Below are 18,204 nucleotides of genomic sequence, written 5' to 3' on the forward strand. Positions count from 1 at the left end.
TTTGTGGTAAAAGTATTTTACTTGACTTGGATGGGTTTCTCATTTTGGATAGGCAAAAATAAATTAGGATGCGCCTTGTAATAACAGAACTGAATGTTTTTAAGTTTAATTCTGTTGAACAACCTCTGGAACATGAAGTGCAGCTACTGATCAGTGTGAAATGGATTGTTGTAATTAGTCAGAATTAGCCTATGTTAACTTAATAAATTATACCTTCTATATTTGTTTTTAGAAAAGAAAACAAATGAATTCTTTTTTTTATTTTGATAATTGAATATTTCCCATGGACAATCAGGACGGACACAGTTGTTAAAGTGGGTGAACTCAGGACCAAACATCATTCTTGAAAATATGCATCCTCCATAAGGAAAGCCTTTTACATGTAGCACTTCAAACACTTCAAGTGTATTTTGATGCTAATATAACCATAGAAAACATGTGGAATGGAGACCGCTGCACCACTGTATATTAGCTTGACACTGTAGTAAACCTCAGTAATGTGGTCAGAAACTGAGCCACTACCCTGAATCTCTTGTGGGCCAAAAAACAAATGTTATAAACTGTGGTCCCCTTTTCTGGACTTTTTTTGAAAGGCCCACGACTATTGTTCCTGATTTTTGTTTGTTTGTTTTATGTTTGGTTGTGTGTTTTTCTTTGTTGTTTAATGGTCGAGGAGAGAACTAGAATGTAGAAATTCTGAAAGTGCTTTGTATTATACATTGCACTTTGTCTAATAAAAAGACTTGAAAGAAGCTGCTGCTTTTGGACATCATAAGATCCTTTATAGAAAAAGTGCCCTTACACAATGACAGGAAAATGTATAGTTTCCTAAAATAAGAATACTATAAGTTTTTGCAAAGGTTTTACCTCAGCACAGGCAGAAGCTAGAGTATTTTTTCTTCAATGTATTTTTCACTGATTCACTTTGATTTAGTCTCGACTTGCTGGCAGCAGCTTTACTTCTTGCACCTGATAGCCATTTCCCCTGTTTTAGTTTTTCCTGTTACAAGTGAATGCTAAAGATGGGAAAATGGTTCAGAAAACCAAGAGTAATGCTTCATTTTTAAATACAATGGTTGTCTTCTTTTAGTGTTGTTTTGTTTTTTTATGTGAATAATTTAAAAGGCAAAAGATTGTTATGCCAACCTGCAGTATCTTCAGGGCCCACCAGGGGGATGCATCCTACACTTAAGGAATTACTGATTATGTTCTCTCCTGAGAAAAGTCCCACATGCACATTCCAACGTAATTTACTTGATTTCATGAAATTAACATCTATTCAATAAAGAGAAAATCCTTTCGATTTTACTTATTTTATTTACTTTGACAGAAAAACATCTGTCCTAAGCGTCAGTCGATGAAGTGGTGGCCTCCCTTACTTGCGGCGATGGATCATAAATCTTGTTAAAGAAGGAGAAGTCAGATTCAGTGCCATGTTGCGTGCCCTGAAAAGAAACATATTTAAATAATCTGATAAAAAAAAAAACAAAAAAAAAACAGGATTCCTGTTACCACATCATGTTTACTTACATCTATTCTGCAGTCATACAGGTCAAACATTGAGTTCTGGTTAATCGCATCGTCATCGTTCACAAATAGCTGCTGATTCCTGACCACAAAGTACAAATGTTATTGAACATCAAAAACGAGCAATCATTAATGTGCACCTGATGTTGAATCCCTAATCACTGTTGTTAAATTTACATTTTATTATGATTTTGGTTCAGCATAACAAGGACGATGAAGATGATGATCCCAGCAAGAACAATTAGCCCAACTGCAAGGCCGACAATCATACCTGCACACAAAGAGAACCATGATGAATGCACATTCAAACAGATGACTGTTTTTCCAATATTTAATTTTCTGAAAGACGAAGCTGACAGTATTCAAAGATGTTCTTCTTATCAGTGAAGGCAGATAAAAGCACATAAATGAGCAGCACTGTCTGGTCATTGTTTAGTCAAATACACACTGTCCGGTGGAGGTAAACATATGGGCTCAAAATGGGGTCATAAATATTTTGTACTTGTAAATCGGTTTTGTACTTGTAAAAAAGATTTGTATGTATAAAAAAAATTTGTGCATGCGTAAAAAAGATTTGTATGTGTAAAAAAGATTTGTGCATGCGTAAAAAAGATTTGTATGTGTAAAAAAGATTTGTGCGTGCGTAAAAAAGATTTGTATGTGTAAAAAAGATTTGTGCGTGTGTAAAAAAGATTTGTGTGTGGACTTAGCCCAAAAAGACCCCTGCAAGTTACAAGTACGAATTTTGACCCTATTTTTCTTCCTTTAAGCTGATTGGTCAATGTCATGTCAATCACAAATTAAACAATCCAATCAGAGAACAGATGGGTTTGACTGTCGGAGGGGCATTTTTTTTTGAACTGCAGGTCCTTGAAGGGTAATCTCTATATAAATATCCGATAGCAGTTAGGTCCCCTTACTTTCAGCAGCTGTTGAAAGGATTAAGTTGTGGTATATCAGTGGTTAGAAATACCATTATTACTTTAGGATTAGTTTAACACAACGTCAGGGCTGACCCGGGACCATTGCTGTGAGTCACAGCGCGCAGCATAAAAGTCCTTTCACATCAGACGCATCGGATGTGCTGCTAATGCTAATTGCTAACTAAAAGCAAAGGATCCAGAATTTGTTGCTGGCTGCTGGGCTCTGTGGGTTTTTGCAGCAGCTCTACCTGCACTAGATGCACCTGCTCCTTGTCGTTTTTATCTCTGACTTTATGTGAACTACAAGAGTTTGTGGAGGTTTTTTGCTGGTTCTTCAAAAGTTCAATAAAAACATGTATGTTAATCCATAACGAAGAAAGCTTTGTAATGAAGACTGTCATTTCCAAAACACTGGCCCGCCCCCCCCCCGCGTCCGCAGCGCTGTCCGCAGCACTGTTGAAAAGGCTGTGGAAGTCCCTGAAATTAAACACGTAGTCCTGTGACACAAAAATCACCAAACTCGGACGACCACAGACTGTTTTCCTTCGTGGTGATGAAGGTAAACGCTGGGTTGGCATGTAAAAGGGCATTTATTCCCTTCAAAGACCTGCAGTTCAAAAAAAGCGCCCCTCTGAGAGCCAAACCCATCTGTTCTCTGATTGGATTGTTACATTTGTGATTGACATGACATTCACCAATCAGATGAAAGGAAGAAAAATAGGGTCAAAATTCATACTTGTAGGGTTTTTTTTGGCTAAGTCCACACACAAATCTTTTTCACGCACACACAAATCTTTTTCACGCACACACAAATCTTTTTCACGCACACACAAATCTTTTTCACGCACACACAAATCTTTTTCACGCACACACAAATCTTTTTCACGCACACACAAATCTTTTTCACGCACACACAAATCTTTTTCACGCACACACAAATCTTTTTCACGCACACACAAATCTTTTTCACGCACACACAAATCTTTTTCACGCACACACAAATCTTTTTCACGCACACACAAATCTTTTTCACGCACACACAAATCTTTTTCACGCACACACAAATCTTTTTCACAAGTACAAAACCGATTTACAAGTACAAAATATTTATGACCACATTTTGAGCCCATATAGATCGCGACACAGACACTAAGAAACACAGGGCTTAAATACTCAGAGGGAGCAATCAGGAAATGAGTAACAGGAGGGAAACACAGCTGGGGCAAATCAGAACTGACGAGACCAAAGAAGCGTAACCTGAACACACTGAGAAAAGACAGAGACCTTCAAAGTAAAACAGGAAACACATAACACAGACTGAACAAAGACACAGACTCACATGCAGGCACTACAAAGGGAACAGAGACGTGGGACCAGGGCAGACACAAACACTGACTGAACACGGGGATATAGGAACTTAGGATACACATAGACGCGAACTAGACAAGGGGATGCAGGTGATAGGGGAGACAGAGCCATTAAAGAAGACAGAGACATAAACCATAAGACAGAACTCAAAGAAACCAAAGACTAGAAAGTATACATAATATAATAAACTCAAAAACCCTGGGTCAACGACCCAGGCATCCTAACACTAACTTCAAGCTGCCAAAATCAAATGATAAATATTCGTGACCCATTTAAAGTATCTTGATTTGAACAATTGGGAGTAAACCTTGCTTGGCAGTCTGTGCTATAAAGTGCAAAAGAAGAAAAAAAAAGAGACAGTGTCTGCCCCAAATATTAATGCAAGTAGGTGTTTTGCTATGGTCATTTGGGATCATATGTAAACCCACAAATAATTTGTCATTTTTTACATAAGAAAAGCATTTTTCCACAGTACAAGAAATTCTTTTTTTCTAGTTTTCTATGAAAAAAATAGTAAGACGTATTCATGAAGTTACAGTTACCCTTATTGTCAGAGTGATCAATGGAAGGCTCTGTGTAGCAGCTGCCTGGGATGATGGTGATATCATCAAGAGCAACATCCCCACCTGCCATCCTGCCTCGCTGATACACAAACACAAACTGTGGCAAGGAAAGAGAGAGAAGTTTAAAGGTTACATAAATATCTAAAAAAAACCATGAAGCAGACTGTAGCGAGGCAATGTAGCTGTCAAATATATACTGCTGCCCACCTCTCAGCTCACACAACTGTGTACAAATCACATAAGAAGAATATTACTTCCATGCAAAAACAAAATTATGATCCAGACTGCTTAAATTAAAGGGATTGGTATATCACTGTATGGGTGTATATGAGTGCTCAATTCCATGAATGAAGTCGGTGAGTCGCAGGTTTAACAAAAGAACTGACAAACAATCTGTAATTTAAATGTAAATAAAGTCTTAAAGCCCATAAATACAAGTGCATTTACAGCATGTATGCCATCGCCTATAAATTCAAACGTTTGCTCCTGACATCTGTCAAAATTCCCAGACAATGAAGGCTTTGAGAGAAAGTGAAATACTCAGCCACAAATTATATAAATCCTCAGTAAACCCATTCAAATACATAATCTCTTAAGTGCTGCTTTTAGTTTAATATTTCAGTGTTTTGTTAATGCTGAGGTTCATGAAGGGTTTGCATAAAAATCCTTGTCAGACCTTCTCTGCATAACTGAAATTAACATTTTGTCCATCCATAAGTAAAATTATCATTAAATATTATAAAGAACCAACTGAGAAGAACTGTTACGCATCAAAGAGCAAAGTTAAAACACGAGGAGCAATCAGGTCATCAAATGTTCATCGCCTGATAACGACAAAAGCAGTGCAATACACACGTCCACGTCGTGACGCTGAATAAGATGAAACTGAATAAGTCATAATTTTAAATATATACCATAAGAATATAATATTACAACTGTAAGTGTTAAAACAAATAAATCAAACGTAGTGATAATGCAGCATTAATTTATATAGCAATTACTCTCACCTAGCACTCAAAGCCTTTTTTTTTTTAACAGAAACATTTTCATGTGATGTGGGGCCCTGGGATCCACATCTGAAAAGCACATAGTTTAAATCCTGAGTCACCAGGACCTGGGTTTGTTTACGTCCATAGGTACAAAGTGGGTAACCACTGTACAACCCATACCCCTATTATTATTATATGTATATATTTTTTTAAAATGGAGTAATTTTAGACTTCTAAAGTCAACTCCTGCCTTTGTTGACAGTCATCATAAAAATTGGCTAATGGGCTTTATCAAAAAGCAGTCATAAGAGTTTTTGTTCCAAATGTGTTACTTGTGTCCATCTGTGAATCATTTCTCTGTAATGGTAAGTAATCTGTAATGTAATCTGCTGCAATATAAAATCAACATTTCATTTTTCACTTTTATATTTTGTGTATTTCTCCACATGAAACTTATCACAAGCTCAGTAATACCCAAAATGCTTCATCATGCGTGACAGACACATTTGCCATCTGCCACTTTTCTCCCTTGTTTCCTGTTTCAGTCCACTTCAATAGGCCCACTTCATCACCACCAGCCTGCATTTTCCTGCAAGACAGGATGACACCCATTTATTTTATGTAATGCAGAAAATTTCATTCGTATAATAATATTGTTTAATATTAATGATCTTCAGACAGAAGTATTTACCTGTTATTTATATAGACACGGAGAGTCCCAACATGGTTTCCAAACATGTGGTACCAGAATGTGAGACAGTGCCCTCGTGTGGAGGGCTGTAAAACATCACTGACCAGGAAGGATGAGACTCCCCACTCACCCACAAAACTGTCCACGTAAACATAGTGACCTGATGGAAACACAGCAAACACATTCAGATTAACAATAGCAGCCAGTGTCATAAAGAACTGTGATTTCAAACAAGCATGCATATCAAAATAATGAACGACAAAAGAATTTCCCTCAGGATAAATAAAGTTCCTCTTATCTTATCTTATCTTATCTTATCTTATCAGATGGTATACTTCCTTTAGGCCAAACACAGTCTACCGATGACAAATTATTCTATATAATCAATTCTGTCTCTATGCGGAACCTTATTGGCGAATAAAACTGCTACAATTAATATTTATATTCTATTTAGAATTAATCTAATTCATCTTTTTATATATCTGGAGTCTATCATAGACTCAGGCAAGTAAGAACTCCTCCAGGTTCCTCCAGGACCAAAGGAGACCCAAAAGAGACGTAAAAAAAAAAGTGAATGTTAGATTCAAGAACATCAGGTTAATGCAAACATTGAATAAACTTAGCTCTATATTTTCTGCTTGTGTAAAAAGTGACCTCCTGCTAACAGTTTTGTCGTCTGGTTTACAGCTTGCTTCTGCATTAGGCACCGAGCCAAGTGTTTCATGCATGAAATTTCAAACAGTCAGCGCTCATTTGCTATTTCTCACGAGCCAATAATTGTAAAGTGCTTTATTCGCACAATGATTCTTTATGAATGCTGCTTGAGTCACTCATGCTGTACAGGGAGTCCAGAATTATTAGGCAAATGAGTATTTTGTCCACATCATCCTCTTCATGCATGTTGTCTTACTCCAAGCTGTATAGGCTCGAAAGCCTACTACCAATTAAGCATATTAGGTGATGTGCATCTCTGTAATGAGAAGGGGTGTGGTCTAATGACATCAACACCCTATATCAGGTGTGCATAATTATTAGGCAACTTCCTTTCCTTTGGCAAAATGGGTCAAAAGAAGGACTTGACAGGCTCAGAAAAGTCAAAAATAGTGAGATATCTTGCAGAGGGATGCCGCACTCTCAAAATTGCAAAGCTTCTGAAGCGTGATCATTGAACAATTAAGCGTTTCATTCAAAATAGTCAACAGGGTCGCAAGAAGCGTGTGGAAAAACCAAGGCGCAAAATAACTGCCCATGAACTGAGAAAAGTCAAGCGTGCAGCTGCCAAGATGCCACTTGCCACCAGTTTGGCCATATTTCAGAGCTGCAACATCACTGGAGTGCCCAAAAGCACAAGGTGTGCAATACTCAGAGACATGGCCAAGGTAAGAAAGGCTGAAAGACGACTACCACTAAACAAGACACACAAGCTGAAACGTCAAGACTGGGCCAAGAAATATCTCAAGACTGATTTTTCTAAGGTTTTATGGACTGATGAAATGAGAGTGAGTCTTGATGGGCCAGATGGATGGGCCCGTGGCTGGATTGGTAAAGGGCAGAGAGCTCCAGTCCAACTCAGACGCCAGCAAGGTGGAGGTGGAGTACTGGTTTGGGCTGGTATCATCAAAGATGAGCTTGTGGGGCCTTTTCGGGTTGAGGATGGAGTCAAGCTCAACTCCCAGTCCTGCAGCCAGTTTCTGGAAGACACCTTCTTCAAGCAGTGGTACAGGAAGAAGTCTGCATCCTTCAAGAAAAACATGATTTTCATGCAGGACAATGCTCCATCACACGCGTCCAAGTACTCCACAGCGTGGCTGGCAAGAAGGGGTATAAAAGAAGAAAAACTAATGACATGGCCACCTTGTTCACCTGATCTGAACCCCATTGAGAACCTGTGGTCCATCATCAAATGTGAGATTTACAAGGAGGGAAAACAGTACACCTCTCTGAACAGTGTCTGGGAGGCTGTGGTTGCTGCTGCACGCAATGTTGATGGTGAACAGATCAAAACACTGACAGAATCCATGGATGGCAGGCTTTTGAGTGTCCTTGCAAAGAAAGGTGGCTATATTGGTCGCTGATTTGTTTTTGTTTTGTTTTTGAATGTCAGAAATGTATATTTGTGAATGTGGAGATGTTATATTGGTTTCACTGGTGAAAATAAATAATTGAAATGGGTATATATTTGTTTTTTGTTAAGTTGCCTAATAATTATGCACAGTAATAGTCACCTGCACACACAGATATCCCCCTAAAATAGCTAAAACTAAAAACAAACTAAAAACTACTTCCACAAAATTCTGCTTTGATATTAATGAGTTTTTTGGGTTCATTGAGAACATGGTTGTTGTTCAATAATAAAATTATTCCTCAAAAATACAACTTGCCTAATAATTCTGCACTCCCTGTATAACTGAACTCATGGCCAGAGATGGGCAGTAACGCGTTACTTGTAATCCGATTACTTTTTTCAGGTAACGAGTAAAGTAAGGGATTACTATCGCAAAAACGGTAATTAGATTACCGTTACTTTCCCGTAAGCACGCTGTGTTACTGCGTTACTAAAACCGTGATTTTTTTTGCGAGAATGTTTCATGACAGTGACGTAAGCGAGTGCGACGTTCGTGACAACAGCTGTGTGCAGATCAACAAAGGATAATATATCGATTGTGGGAGAGAGTATGAGTGTGCAGCGTTTAAAGCGTGGAAGTACTGACCTTACTTTGAGTTTGATTCCGTAAAAAGTGACAAAAACATTAGTGTCCGTTGTGCGTGGGAAGAAAACTTCTTTTTACAGCGAAAAAAACCCCTAAACTTCCAAGCAAGCACCGAGTGCGCAACCACGTAATGGGAAATTCACAGAGAAACTCGCGGATTCTTCCACTGACCGCTGCGGCACACCTGCACCAGGGTAAACCTCCGCCTACCGCAGTCCTGCTTTACAGGTGAAAATAGAGCAACAGGACCGCTGAGTCTTTGATTTTATTTATTTTCTACTGTGTTTCACTTGCATCTATTTGAAAGACTGAGTGTAAACACAAAAAAATATTTTATTTTATGTTCTGGAATGTGCAGAAAATAGGTTTAAATGTTAAACAAATTTCTTCCAGTCAGAGAATTTTACATATAATTAAATTTTTGCTTGATGCATAAAGTTAAAAGATTAAAACTAATAAAACAAGTTTTAAATAGAGACTTTTCCATTTGATTACATTTTGTATGATGGATTATGCAAAAAAAAGTAGAATTGGGCTGAAAGAGCTATTGCTTTATCACCTATTCAGGTTGTAAATCGTGCTTTTAAAAAGTAACGAAGTAACTAAGTAATTAATTACTTTTGAAAATAAGTAATCAGTAAAGTAACGGGATTTTTTGGGGAAGTAATCAGTAATTAGTTACTGATTACATTTTTCAAGTAACTTGACCAACACTGCTCATGGCAATTGTGTTTTTTGTGCATCTGTAAAGTCTACTTTTTGTCTCTATCCGGTATAGTTACTACCTTGTGTGGAATTAGTAGTGTGATCCACACTGGGTCCTGTATGTGGGTTCGGGGAACCACCACTGCCATGGAGCCAGTCTCCCTGGTCGACTCCTTCACCCAGGTTGCTCCAGCTACACATCGTGTCCTCAAAGTCACAAAATCCACGAGGAGGACACTGATTATCAGTCAGCTGTACATCATCAATAGCCATGTCCCCCTCCTGTGTAGGGCCGGCCTTCACACCTTCCACCACAATCTGAGACACAAAGCATGTACACCAGATTTTAAAAAATCTTAGTGGAAGAGTTATTTTAGTGTTTTTTTTTTATATTTTTGTATCATTTCCATGACACTGCACTGTTGTACACTCAAAGTAGTGTTACCAATTAATGTGCCATAATTTTTGTCTGCCCAAGAAAATAAACTCTCACAGTAATATGTGTTTATGCAGTTTTATGTGATCAGGTTTTGAAATATTGGTCTTCTGTTTTTTGTAGATTACTCTAATTCACCACATTATTACCAGGAAACACTTTAGTGTTTTCGGAGAACAATTAGTGCATGCGTTTCAACTCCATTTTACAAAAACAACTCTTTTTTCTACACAACACAAAGATTAAATGAAAATATGACACCTCTTACATTATTTTGAATATTTACAGATGTTGTTTAAACACAGTCAAATTAAGCAGCATATGAAAACAACATAAAGGAAATGGCTTACAAATATATACAGTTGTAGTAATGAAAAAAAAAACACTCCCAGAGTTTACTTGTGTAACAATACCACAATGTAGTGGAAGTGAAAGTACAGTGTCATCAAAAAAAAAGAACAACCTCAGTGGTGAGTAATAATACTGATTATGGGGACATAATGACCCACAGCAGGGTTAAACCTGTATTAAAATGTACTAATATTTTATAATTACTGAATTAACAGAAAAGCATTAACTATGTTTTATATTAGAATAAGTGTGTGTGTGAAAAATTAAAAATGTATTTAGACACTGTACTGCTTTTTTGTTGTTGTCTGTGCATCTATTTGTTCACACGTGTTTATTTATGTAACTGTTTTTGTGCCTCTGATCAAGGCACTGGTTTACAGCTGGAGCGCTGCCCTCTGCTTCTGTATGTACTGAATACACAAAACTAATTTTCTCACTGGACTAAATAATGATGACTTAAATTGCTCTGTTCACTAGTTTGGATGGATCTTTGTGACTCACTCTGTAAGGATGAAGCCGAGGCAGAAGAGAAGCCTGAGCGAACCTCCACAGAAGGCCCTGGTCTCCTGTCTGAGAGAAAATCAGAGCTTCCTTCCCATCTTCACTTTGCTGGTAAACATTTAGTGTCCCCATTCCTTTGCCATACATGTGGTACCACAGCTGCACGCAAGATCCTTTGTCTGAAGGACAAAAAAAATCACATCTGAATCCCCTGAACTGTTTTGGCTCTGTTTGAACGCAGGCCCATGTCTGCATTATATAAAAATACTGCTGAGTCTCTCACCCGCTGGGTACAGAGGTGAAAACATTGCAGCTTTCTGGCCAGCTCGGTCAGTAGACGATGAAGGCAGGTAGAAGTAGTGACCCGTAGGTGTGCTGGTGGTGTGATCGCTCTCCGGTCCTGTGTAAGGGTTGTGAGTATATCCCTGATGTCTGATCCACTCAGAATCACTGGCTGCTTGCTGCTCCCAGTTACAGCTCCCATCCTCAAAGTCACACAAATCTGTACAACATTATTACATTTTAACTTAATCTGAGGACATTAGACATGACAGTTTTTGATTAACACTGTAATATCTGTTGCAGTTAATTAGCTCCCTGTGCATTGGATAAGACTAGTTCTGCTGCAGTTTCAGTGAGCTGCTAAACTATTTTGTATTTTGGTCAGAGAGCTCCTGTTTGAACTCTAATAGAGCAAATGAATGAAATTGGAGTCTAAACTTAAGTAAACATCTCTTTGGAGCCAAGGGGTGGATGTTGGGATGATGGAAGTTTGAAACATCAGAGAGAGATGCAGCTGACAGAGGATGAAATAGAAATTTGGCAGCTTCCTCACAAATTTTGGAGGGCTTGTTTTGGTATCTGGGGAGAGGAGAGTGTGAGGCAGGGCAACTTGAAATGCCCATGTGAAGTACCTGGTATGTTTTTATACACTTATTGCATCATTTTTTAAATGAATACTTGCAAAATGACTATTACGCCCCCATTTAGCATTTTATTTGATCTATACAGTTAGTAAACTGAAAAGGAACAATATAATTACTTAACATGTGTGGCAAAAAATAGCAAATAACAGACATTAATGTGGTTGCTTGGAATTTTTATCATTTTCAGCTCCATTACCAGAAACAGGACATGCTCCAGGACTCAAGGAGATGTCATCAATGGCTATGTCTCCAGCCTCTCCCCCCACTGCTGCCTCCAGAACAACCTGGTGGACTTTCTGCAGGTTCACATGGCTCTGAACCTGCAGCCACTCATCTCCTTGGTTTCCTGATTTTTGCCACACCTACAGGAAAGACAGAATGTTGATTCACTCATCCCAATAAGGATGTGAGGAGGATTTTTGCAACACAGTGTTATGCACTGTCTGTTAAGGTTCTCAGTGTTATGCACTGAAAGTGTGCATCTTGCATTCATTATGCCATGCATTAATGTGATTTTGCAATCAGCATTTCACAAGAATGTGAAAAGTATAATAACACAGAGAAAAACACAGTGGAAACAGCCGCAAATATTTCTCAATCGGCCACACAGACGTTTTTTTCCCTTTTTTTTCCTGCAGTAAAGGGAAGTAACGTGTCCAGACTAAAACGGCATGACTAACAAAAAGAAAAAAAAAACCTAAGTGGCCTTCTTAAGGCCTCTGCCATATTTTTTGGCGTTCACTGGATAAAATAAATTGAGAAAATGACTAATTTCATGCATATTTTTACCAGAGTTTTCTCTAAGGGATCAGATGTTTGCAGGAACATCTTGAGGGAACCCACAGTGGCTCCAAACATGTGGTACCAAAATGAAAAACAGTATCCTTTTTCACCAGCAGGTGGAAGCAGTGAAGACTTCAGCTGGGCTGAATCACCCTTTATGCTCGGTGAGGAACTCTCGATGTAAAGGTATTTCCCTGTGAAACAAAAACAAGACAACTTCAAGGTCTCAACCTTTTAATAAAAATAAATTTGCAACTTATGTCCTAAGCTTGCATATGTGGCATGTGAGGAGTGATGCTCCACTTTCACATTGTGTCACACTGAGCCATAAAAAGTTTAAAGAGAGAATTTTAGAAACCAAAATTTGATAAATGCTAAAGGTAAAAAGAAATAGACATTTTGTAAGACTATAATTTTATGTATCATGCCACTGCTTCAAGCAATACAATACTATTTCTTTTTGGTTATATAGTCCCAAAAACTAAGCTAATGTTTATAACAATTTATGAAAACTCCCCAGTTAATCAATTTTAAGCTTTAACTGTGGAATTAAGATGCACCATCTTGCAGTTAGTCTTGCAGGATTTGTCTTTTATGTGCATTCTGCCATTTTGTGATGGACATTACTCAGTCTGTCCTGTTCACTCAGTTCTACTTGTTATAATGTCAACAGTCAGTTTACATTAATGGTCTCTTGTGGTTACAGTGGCTGATGCTCAGCAAAGGTTACAAAGGCCAGCCTTGATGGACACAAGGCATCTGGCACTTGCATAAATATACAGACTAGCATAATGAAAATTTAGCATGAGGTAAAAGGACCTTTGCTGCTGGTGTGGTCTCCTGCAGGCCCGGTGTTAGAGGTTTGAGTGGGACCTGCCCCGCTAAGCCAGTCCAGCTGATCCTCAGCCCCCTGAACCCAAGCACACAGACCATCTTCAAAAGAACAGCCAAAGGACGCCAGAGCTGAGAAGGGAAGGAAAACAAAAATAATCCTGGAAGTCTGAACATGGCACAAAAATGGATATAAAATGATACATGCACCACACTCATTCCCCTACCTCTCATGTCATATATTCACTAACAGTCACTTTGAATTAACTTTATTTACCTGGAGGTTGGTAGGATTTTTCACAGTTTAGGAAAGAGATATCATCCACAGCAACAACATGAGAAGCAGCTGCATTATTCATGCCACTGAACAAAACCTGGTGACAAAAATGGTCAGGCACTTTTTAATGATTAGTATTTATTATTTATTATTATATGAAACTCATTTGTTCTCATTGCTTCCTGTGTACATTTTTCATTGTTGAGAGGAGGCAAAATCAAACACCTTATAAGGCTGCTGGTGCAGGCCGAGAGGCAGATGCTCCGGGCTCCAATGAGAGACGGTGCTGTGACTACGTGACCACAAGATTGCTTCACTCCCTCCAGCTTGCTGCATAAGCACTCTGAGTGACCCAGCGCTCTCTGCACTGATGTGGAAGTGAAACCTGTGTGTAGGAAAGAAGGAAGGAAGACGCAGAGAGAGCGTTGGATTGGGAAGACACTTGCATGGTAGAAAGAGGGGAGGGGAGCTTTGAAGCATTGAGCAATTCATACACGGACATATCCATCAAATATATCCATCAAAATAACCAGGTTTGACGCGATCATTTGTCTGCGCATCACTGATTACCGAATCTGGCAGTAGGGGGACGAAGGAGACAGCGGGGGACTCTGGAGTTGAGCTTCACTCTGTGTAGACCCCTTACTGAAATTAACTCTCATGTAGTAGCCTGAGAATAACAGACACGTGGTGATTAAACACGCTGTGAAGTGAAGCTATGACAATAACATCAATGAACTACTCAATAACAGCCACCTGTGTCTGCAGTGTGATCAGTGGGTGGCTCAGTGTTGTTACTGGCTCGCTGCCTCTGCCACTTGCTCTGTCCATCGCTAACATCAGTCCATCGGCACTGATCATTCTCAAATGTGCACGGACCTGAAGGGTTCAAATCAAGAGATGTAACACTGCTGTGGAAATCACTCACTCGAGAGAAGTAAACCGCTTTTAAAAGATTTTGTGTTGTATGCAGGTGCGTCAGTCAAAGGAATTTCTGCTGATAAAACAGTCACAATATTCATGGTCATCACGGCCAAAGAAAAAACAGGTGCTGGGCCCAAACACAAGCCTCAAAAGAAAGAAGAGCATAACTGATCCAGTTTTCTCCTGTTAAAGGCATACAAGAGGTTTTGGTGGCAATTACAGTGCTGTGAAAACGTTTTGCCCCCTTCCTGAGTTCAAAAGGCAGTTTTGATGATTTCATTTATTAAGGGAATAAAAGCTATGCAAACCTACTAGTCTCCCATATATGAAAAGTACTCACCCCTTAAACCTAATAATTGTAAGTCACCACCCTCGGCAGCGAAGTGTTTGCGATAACTGGCAATGAATCGTTCACATTGCTGTGGAGGAATTTTGACCCACTCTTCTTTGCAGAATTGTTATAATTCAACCACATTGGAGGGTTTTCTAGCACAAACAGCCTATTTAGGGTTATGTCAAAGCACTGAAATTGTCATCAAGGCTTACAAATTACAACACTGCATAAGTGTGCGAGGACTTAAATTTCTTCTTTCATTGGCGCTGAAATTGCACATGACCTGTTTGGGGATAAGTGTGCAACTCATTTCTATGCAGAGTCCATCTGTATCTGATTTCTTGCGCTTATGAAAACTTTCCCAACTATTCCAGTGCTTCTTTTTTATACAGCACGGCTTAAAAAAAAATGAATATTTGGCATAAAAAAAAGCCTGAGAATAAAACTATCTTTATACAGTGGATAAACACTGTAAGTAAGAGTGAAATTTCATAATACTGTTTGGTAATATTTACTCTACCATATTTACTGTCAAAATGTAAAAACACTAATAATGAAATTCAGCAGCACCACAACATGCAGGCTTTAAAATGGGATGAATAAACCATTTTAACCATTGCAAAGGAGGAATTATTTTAAGGACTGTCGCAGTAGGCAACATTAGCATTTAGAGGACTACAGAAGTGTATTTTATGGCAGCGTTACTGTTTTAAATGACCTCTCCAACTAGCCACATTCAGGAAAAACAGTGATTAAATGGATTTTTGCCACAACTTTGATAATAACACTTTTTTCAAGACAAACTTTAATACAATATGCAGCTCTCACCACAGCCGGCTTCGTCTTCCCCCTGCGGGCAGTCTAGATGATAGTCACATTGTAAGGTAGCCAGAATACACACTTTTCCCTGTGACTGCCAGCAAAAAAACTCATTATCCTGCATCAGGAAAAAAAAGAGACAAATACCCACTGTGTATTTAGACTTGTTTATAATTTATGTTTCCTAAGTTTGCTATCACAGAAATAAAGTCAGATTCTGCAGCTTACCTGACAGGGGTTTATTGGTGCAGTAGAGGTCAAGTGTGGAGAAGTGGGTGTGTTAGAGGTTGATGGTGGGGCAGAGGTTGACAACAGGTCAGGTAGCTCGCTGTTGTTGGGGTCAAATACACAATCCCTGGAGAAAGATACATCGTCCAGTGCAACCAGACCTCTGAGACCGTCACCGAGCTCATACCTAAAGACAATCTGAGGATAAAACAGAGATTAGACTGTGGCCTTTTAGCTATTATTCTGCCAGGGAACTGCTCTGATACAACACATAATTATATTGTACATATAAGAAGTATTCATTCGTCTACAGATACTTTTATGCAAAGGCCTCAACAGTCTTCTTGGTCTTATAATTTCAATAATGTCTGTAAGCTTCAGGGATTTAAGGCTATTATTTAAGTTGATGTCTAACAGCATTTATACACATGAGGCAGTGGCTGCCATTCAATTAACTGCTTGTGTCCTCACTAACCTTGCTGCTGGTTGCGGAGGACAACGTAACCTCGGCTCTCTGCCAGCTGTAGCTTTGTGATGCTTCCCTGGTCCATAAAACTCTGTCGTCACTACCGGACCGTAGAGTCCTGGACTGTGCAGTCAGTCGGCCTGAAGCATCATTCAGGCTGAAGTAGAAGAATCTCACCTGAAAGTATTACAACAGTACCGTGAGCATAAAAAGAACGGGCTGACGACAGGATGGTGTTTGCTAAAGAATTCTTGTAGACTCAGCAACCTGCAGGAGTAGTTAATACTTTACTGCAATTACTCAAGATAAGAATCAGAAAGGTAATAAAAATATGTGTAGATAAGCATTGTTATTACTGTAGTATAATTACAGAAGTGTTCAGCAGTTTTATTTGTACTGTGCCCCATAAGTGCTTCATATAGATGCTATTAAATACATCAAAGGTTATTATTATTATCTCCTGCAGTTTGTCAATCTGTCAAGATTTTGCCCCCATCAGCTATTACTATTATCTGTATTAATGAAACCACTGCAGCTTATTAAAAGCTTATTAACTGCCTGCTTTTTCTCCCCATTTGACATTTTGGTGATTTTTTTTATTTTTTAGCTTTTATGGAACTTTATGACATGACTTGTCAGTACCCTAAAAAACACAAGGTGGTGTTTTTCTGTAAACAACACTTTAATTTACATACAGTAAACTCACTTTGCAATTAAAGCTGGGCAATAAAGTTTTGGACAGAATCTCTGATGTCTCGCCACTTGCACTCAGGTGAGTTCCAGGTATAATGTAGTGACCTGTTTGGATAAGACGGAATTAAAAACTAAAATAAATCATAGCATTACTGATTCAAAGCAAAGTTAATTCAGACTTTAACTCTTAGACCTGCATCAGAATTTTGTGTGTGGTCCCTGTGAGGTCCGTGGTGGGGCCAGGCGTCCTCTCCTTTGTGATATGTCCACTCAGCTCCGGGTGTGTCCACATCGCTTGCTGCCCAGGAACACAGGCCGTGTTCGAAGCTGCAGCGCTCCAACACACCTTGTAGCTCTACGTGATTAGCAGATAAAGAAAGAAGTGAATAATTAAAAAAATAAATGTAATTAATACAAAAATTCAGTTTCCAAGTACAAAATCTACCACAGAGCATTTTTTCTTTTCTCACCACAGTTGTTTTCATCAGACCAGTCCCCACAATCATCGCTGAAGTCACAGACATGGTTGGTGTCCACACACACGCTGTTGTTGCATGTGAACACACCCTCAGGACACTGAGGGTGTGGCTCTAATAATAATTTTTAAAAAGATAAAAAATAAATGTCCAGAAGGGACAAAATAGTAAAGAGGACATCAGAGCGCACAGGGTGAGCAGGTAGCCTACCAGGCAAGCTGCAGTTGGTGAAGTCCACATCATCAATAGCAATGTATCCGGGTATATCGAAGGTCCTGGAGGCCTCAAACAGGATGGTGAAGTCCTGAGGTATTCTGCCAATCGTTACTTCACCGTGTTGCCATGAATCTCCGTGGTTACCAGATAACCACCACAGCCTGGTGGTCCTGGATCCCTCCTTCAGTAGCACGTTCAGCTCTTCTGCATCTGTTGATTGATTGTTGCAAAGGTTGGAATAAATTTTTTGAATTGTATTATTTATTTATTTATTTATTTGCTGAAGACATAGATCCTATAAACATACCCTCCCCATACATGTTGTAGAAGAAGTGCAGTATGCAGGTGGTGCTGGCCTGTTTCATAAGGGGACTCTGGAGGGTAGCAGGGCTCATTTGATCACCCTGGTTAGGTTCCACTGCCATGTACCAACCTGGACACATCAGATCAGAACCTACTTAAAACT

At 39.0% G+C, this 18,204-nt stretch overlaps 1 protein-coding gene across 2 annotated transcripts; it reads right to left on the reverse strand.

Annotated features, from left to right (window-relative positions):
* Positions 1-1,313: 1,313 nt before the first annotated feature.
* Positions 1,314-18,148, reverse strand: LOC146647894 (apical endosomal glycoprotein-like). Of its 2 annotated transcripts, none has more exons than XM_085389452.1 (24): positions 18,046-18,148; positions 17,733-17,948; positions 17,517-17,636; positions 17,240-17,392; positions 17,060-17,151; positions 16,363-16,530; positions 15,888-16,085; positions 15,669-15,777; positions 14,339-14,461; positions 14,153-14,252; positions 13,808-13,967; positions 13,583-13,679; positions 13,294-13,437; positions 12,481-12,668; positions 11,888-12,053; positions 11,049-11,267; positions 10,766-10,944; positions 9,558-9,795; positions 6,062-6,221; positions 5,845-5,959; positions 4,361-4,478; positions 1,705-1,798; positions 1,531-1,609; positions 1,314-1,445 (listed from the first exon to the last, which is right to left on the reverse strand). In XM_085389452.1, the coding sequence occupies exons 1-24, from the start codon at positions 18,131-18,133 to the stop codon at positions 1,344-1,346; spliced, it is 3,426 nt and encodes a 1,141-aa protein (XP_085245578.1). In that variant the 5' UTR covers positions 18,134-18,148; the 3' UTR covers positions 1,314-1,343. The 2 variants fall into 2 exon arrangements, with proteins under 2 accessions (XP_085245578.1, XP_085245579.1); XM_085389453.1 differs by having other exon boundaries at positions 17,240-17,401; positions 18,046-18,133.
* Positions 18,149-18,204: the final 56 nt, after the last annotated feature.

The sequence above is a fragment of the Rhamphochromis longiceps genome, linkage group LG18 (assembly GCF_057381845.1).
Source record: "Rhamphochromis longiceps isolate RC_006_pf linkage group LG18, R_longiceps_female_GT1.1, whole genome shotgun sequence".
NCBI classification, from domain to species: Eukaryota; Metazoa; Chordata; class Actinopteri; order Cichliformes; family Cichlidae; genus Rhamphochromis; species Rhamphochromis longiceps.

Coding starts and splice junctions, on each gene's coding strand:
- LOC146647894 (XM_085389453.1), bottom strand. CDS start 18,133: ATGAGCCCTGCTACCCTCCAGAGTCCCCTTATGAAACAGGCCAGCACC. Junction 5,960..6,061: donor CGTGTCTATATAAATAACAG/GTAAATACTTCT, acceptor CCTGTCTTGCAG/GAAAATGCAGGCTGGTGGTG. Junction 1,446..1,530: donor TGTATGACTGCAGAATAGAT/GTAAGTAAACAT, acceptor GTTTCTTTTCAG/GGCACGCAACATGGCACTGA.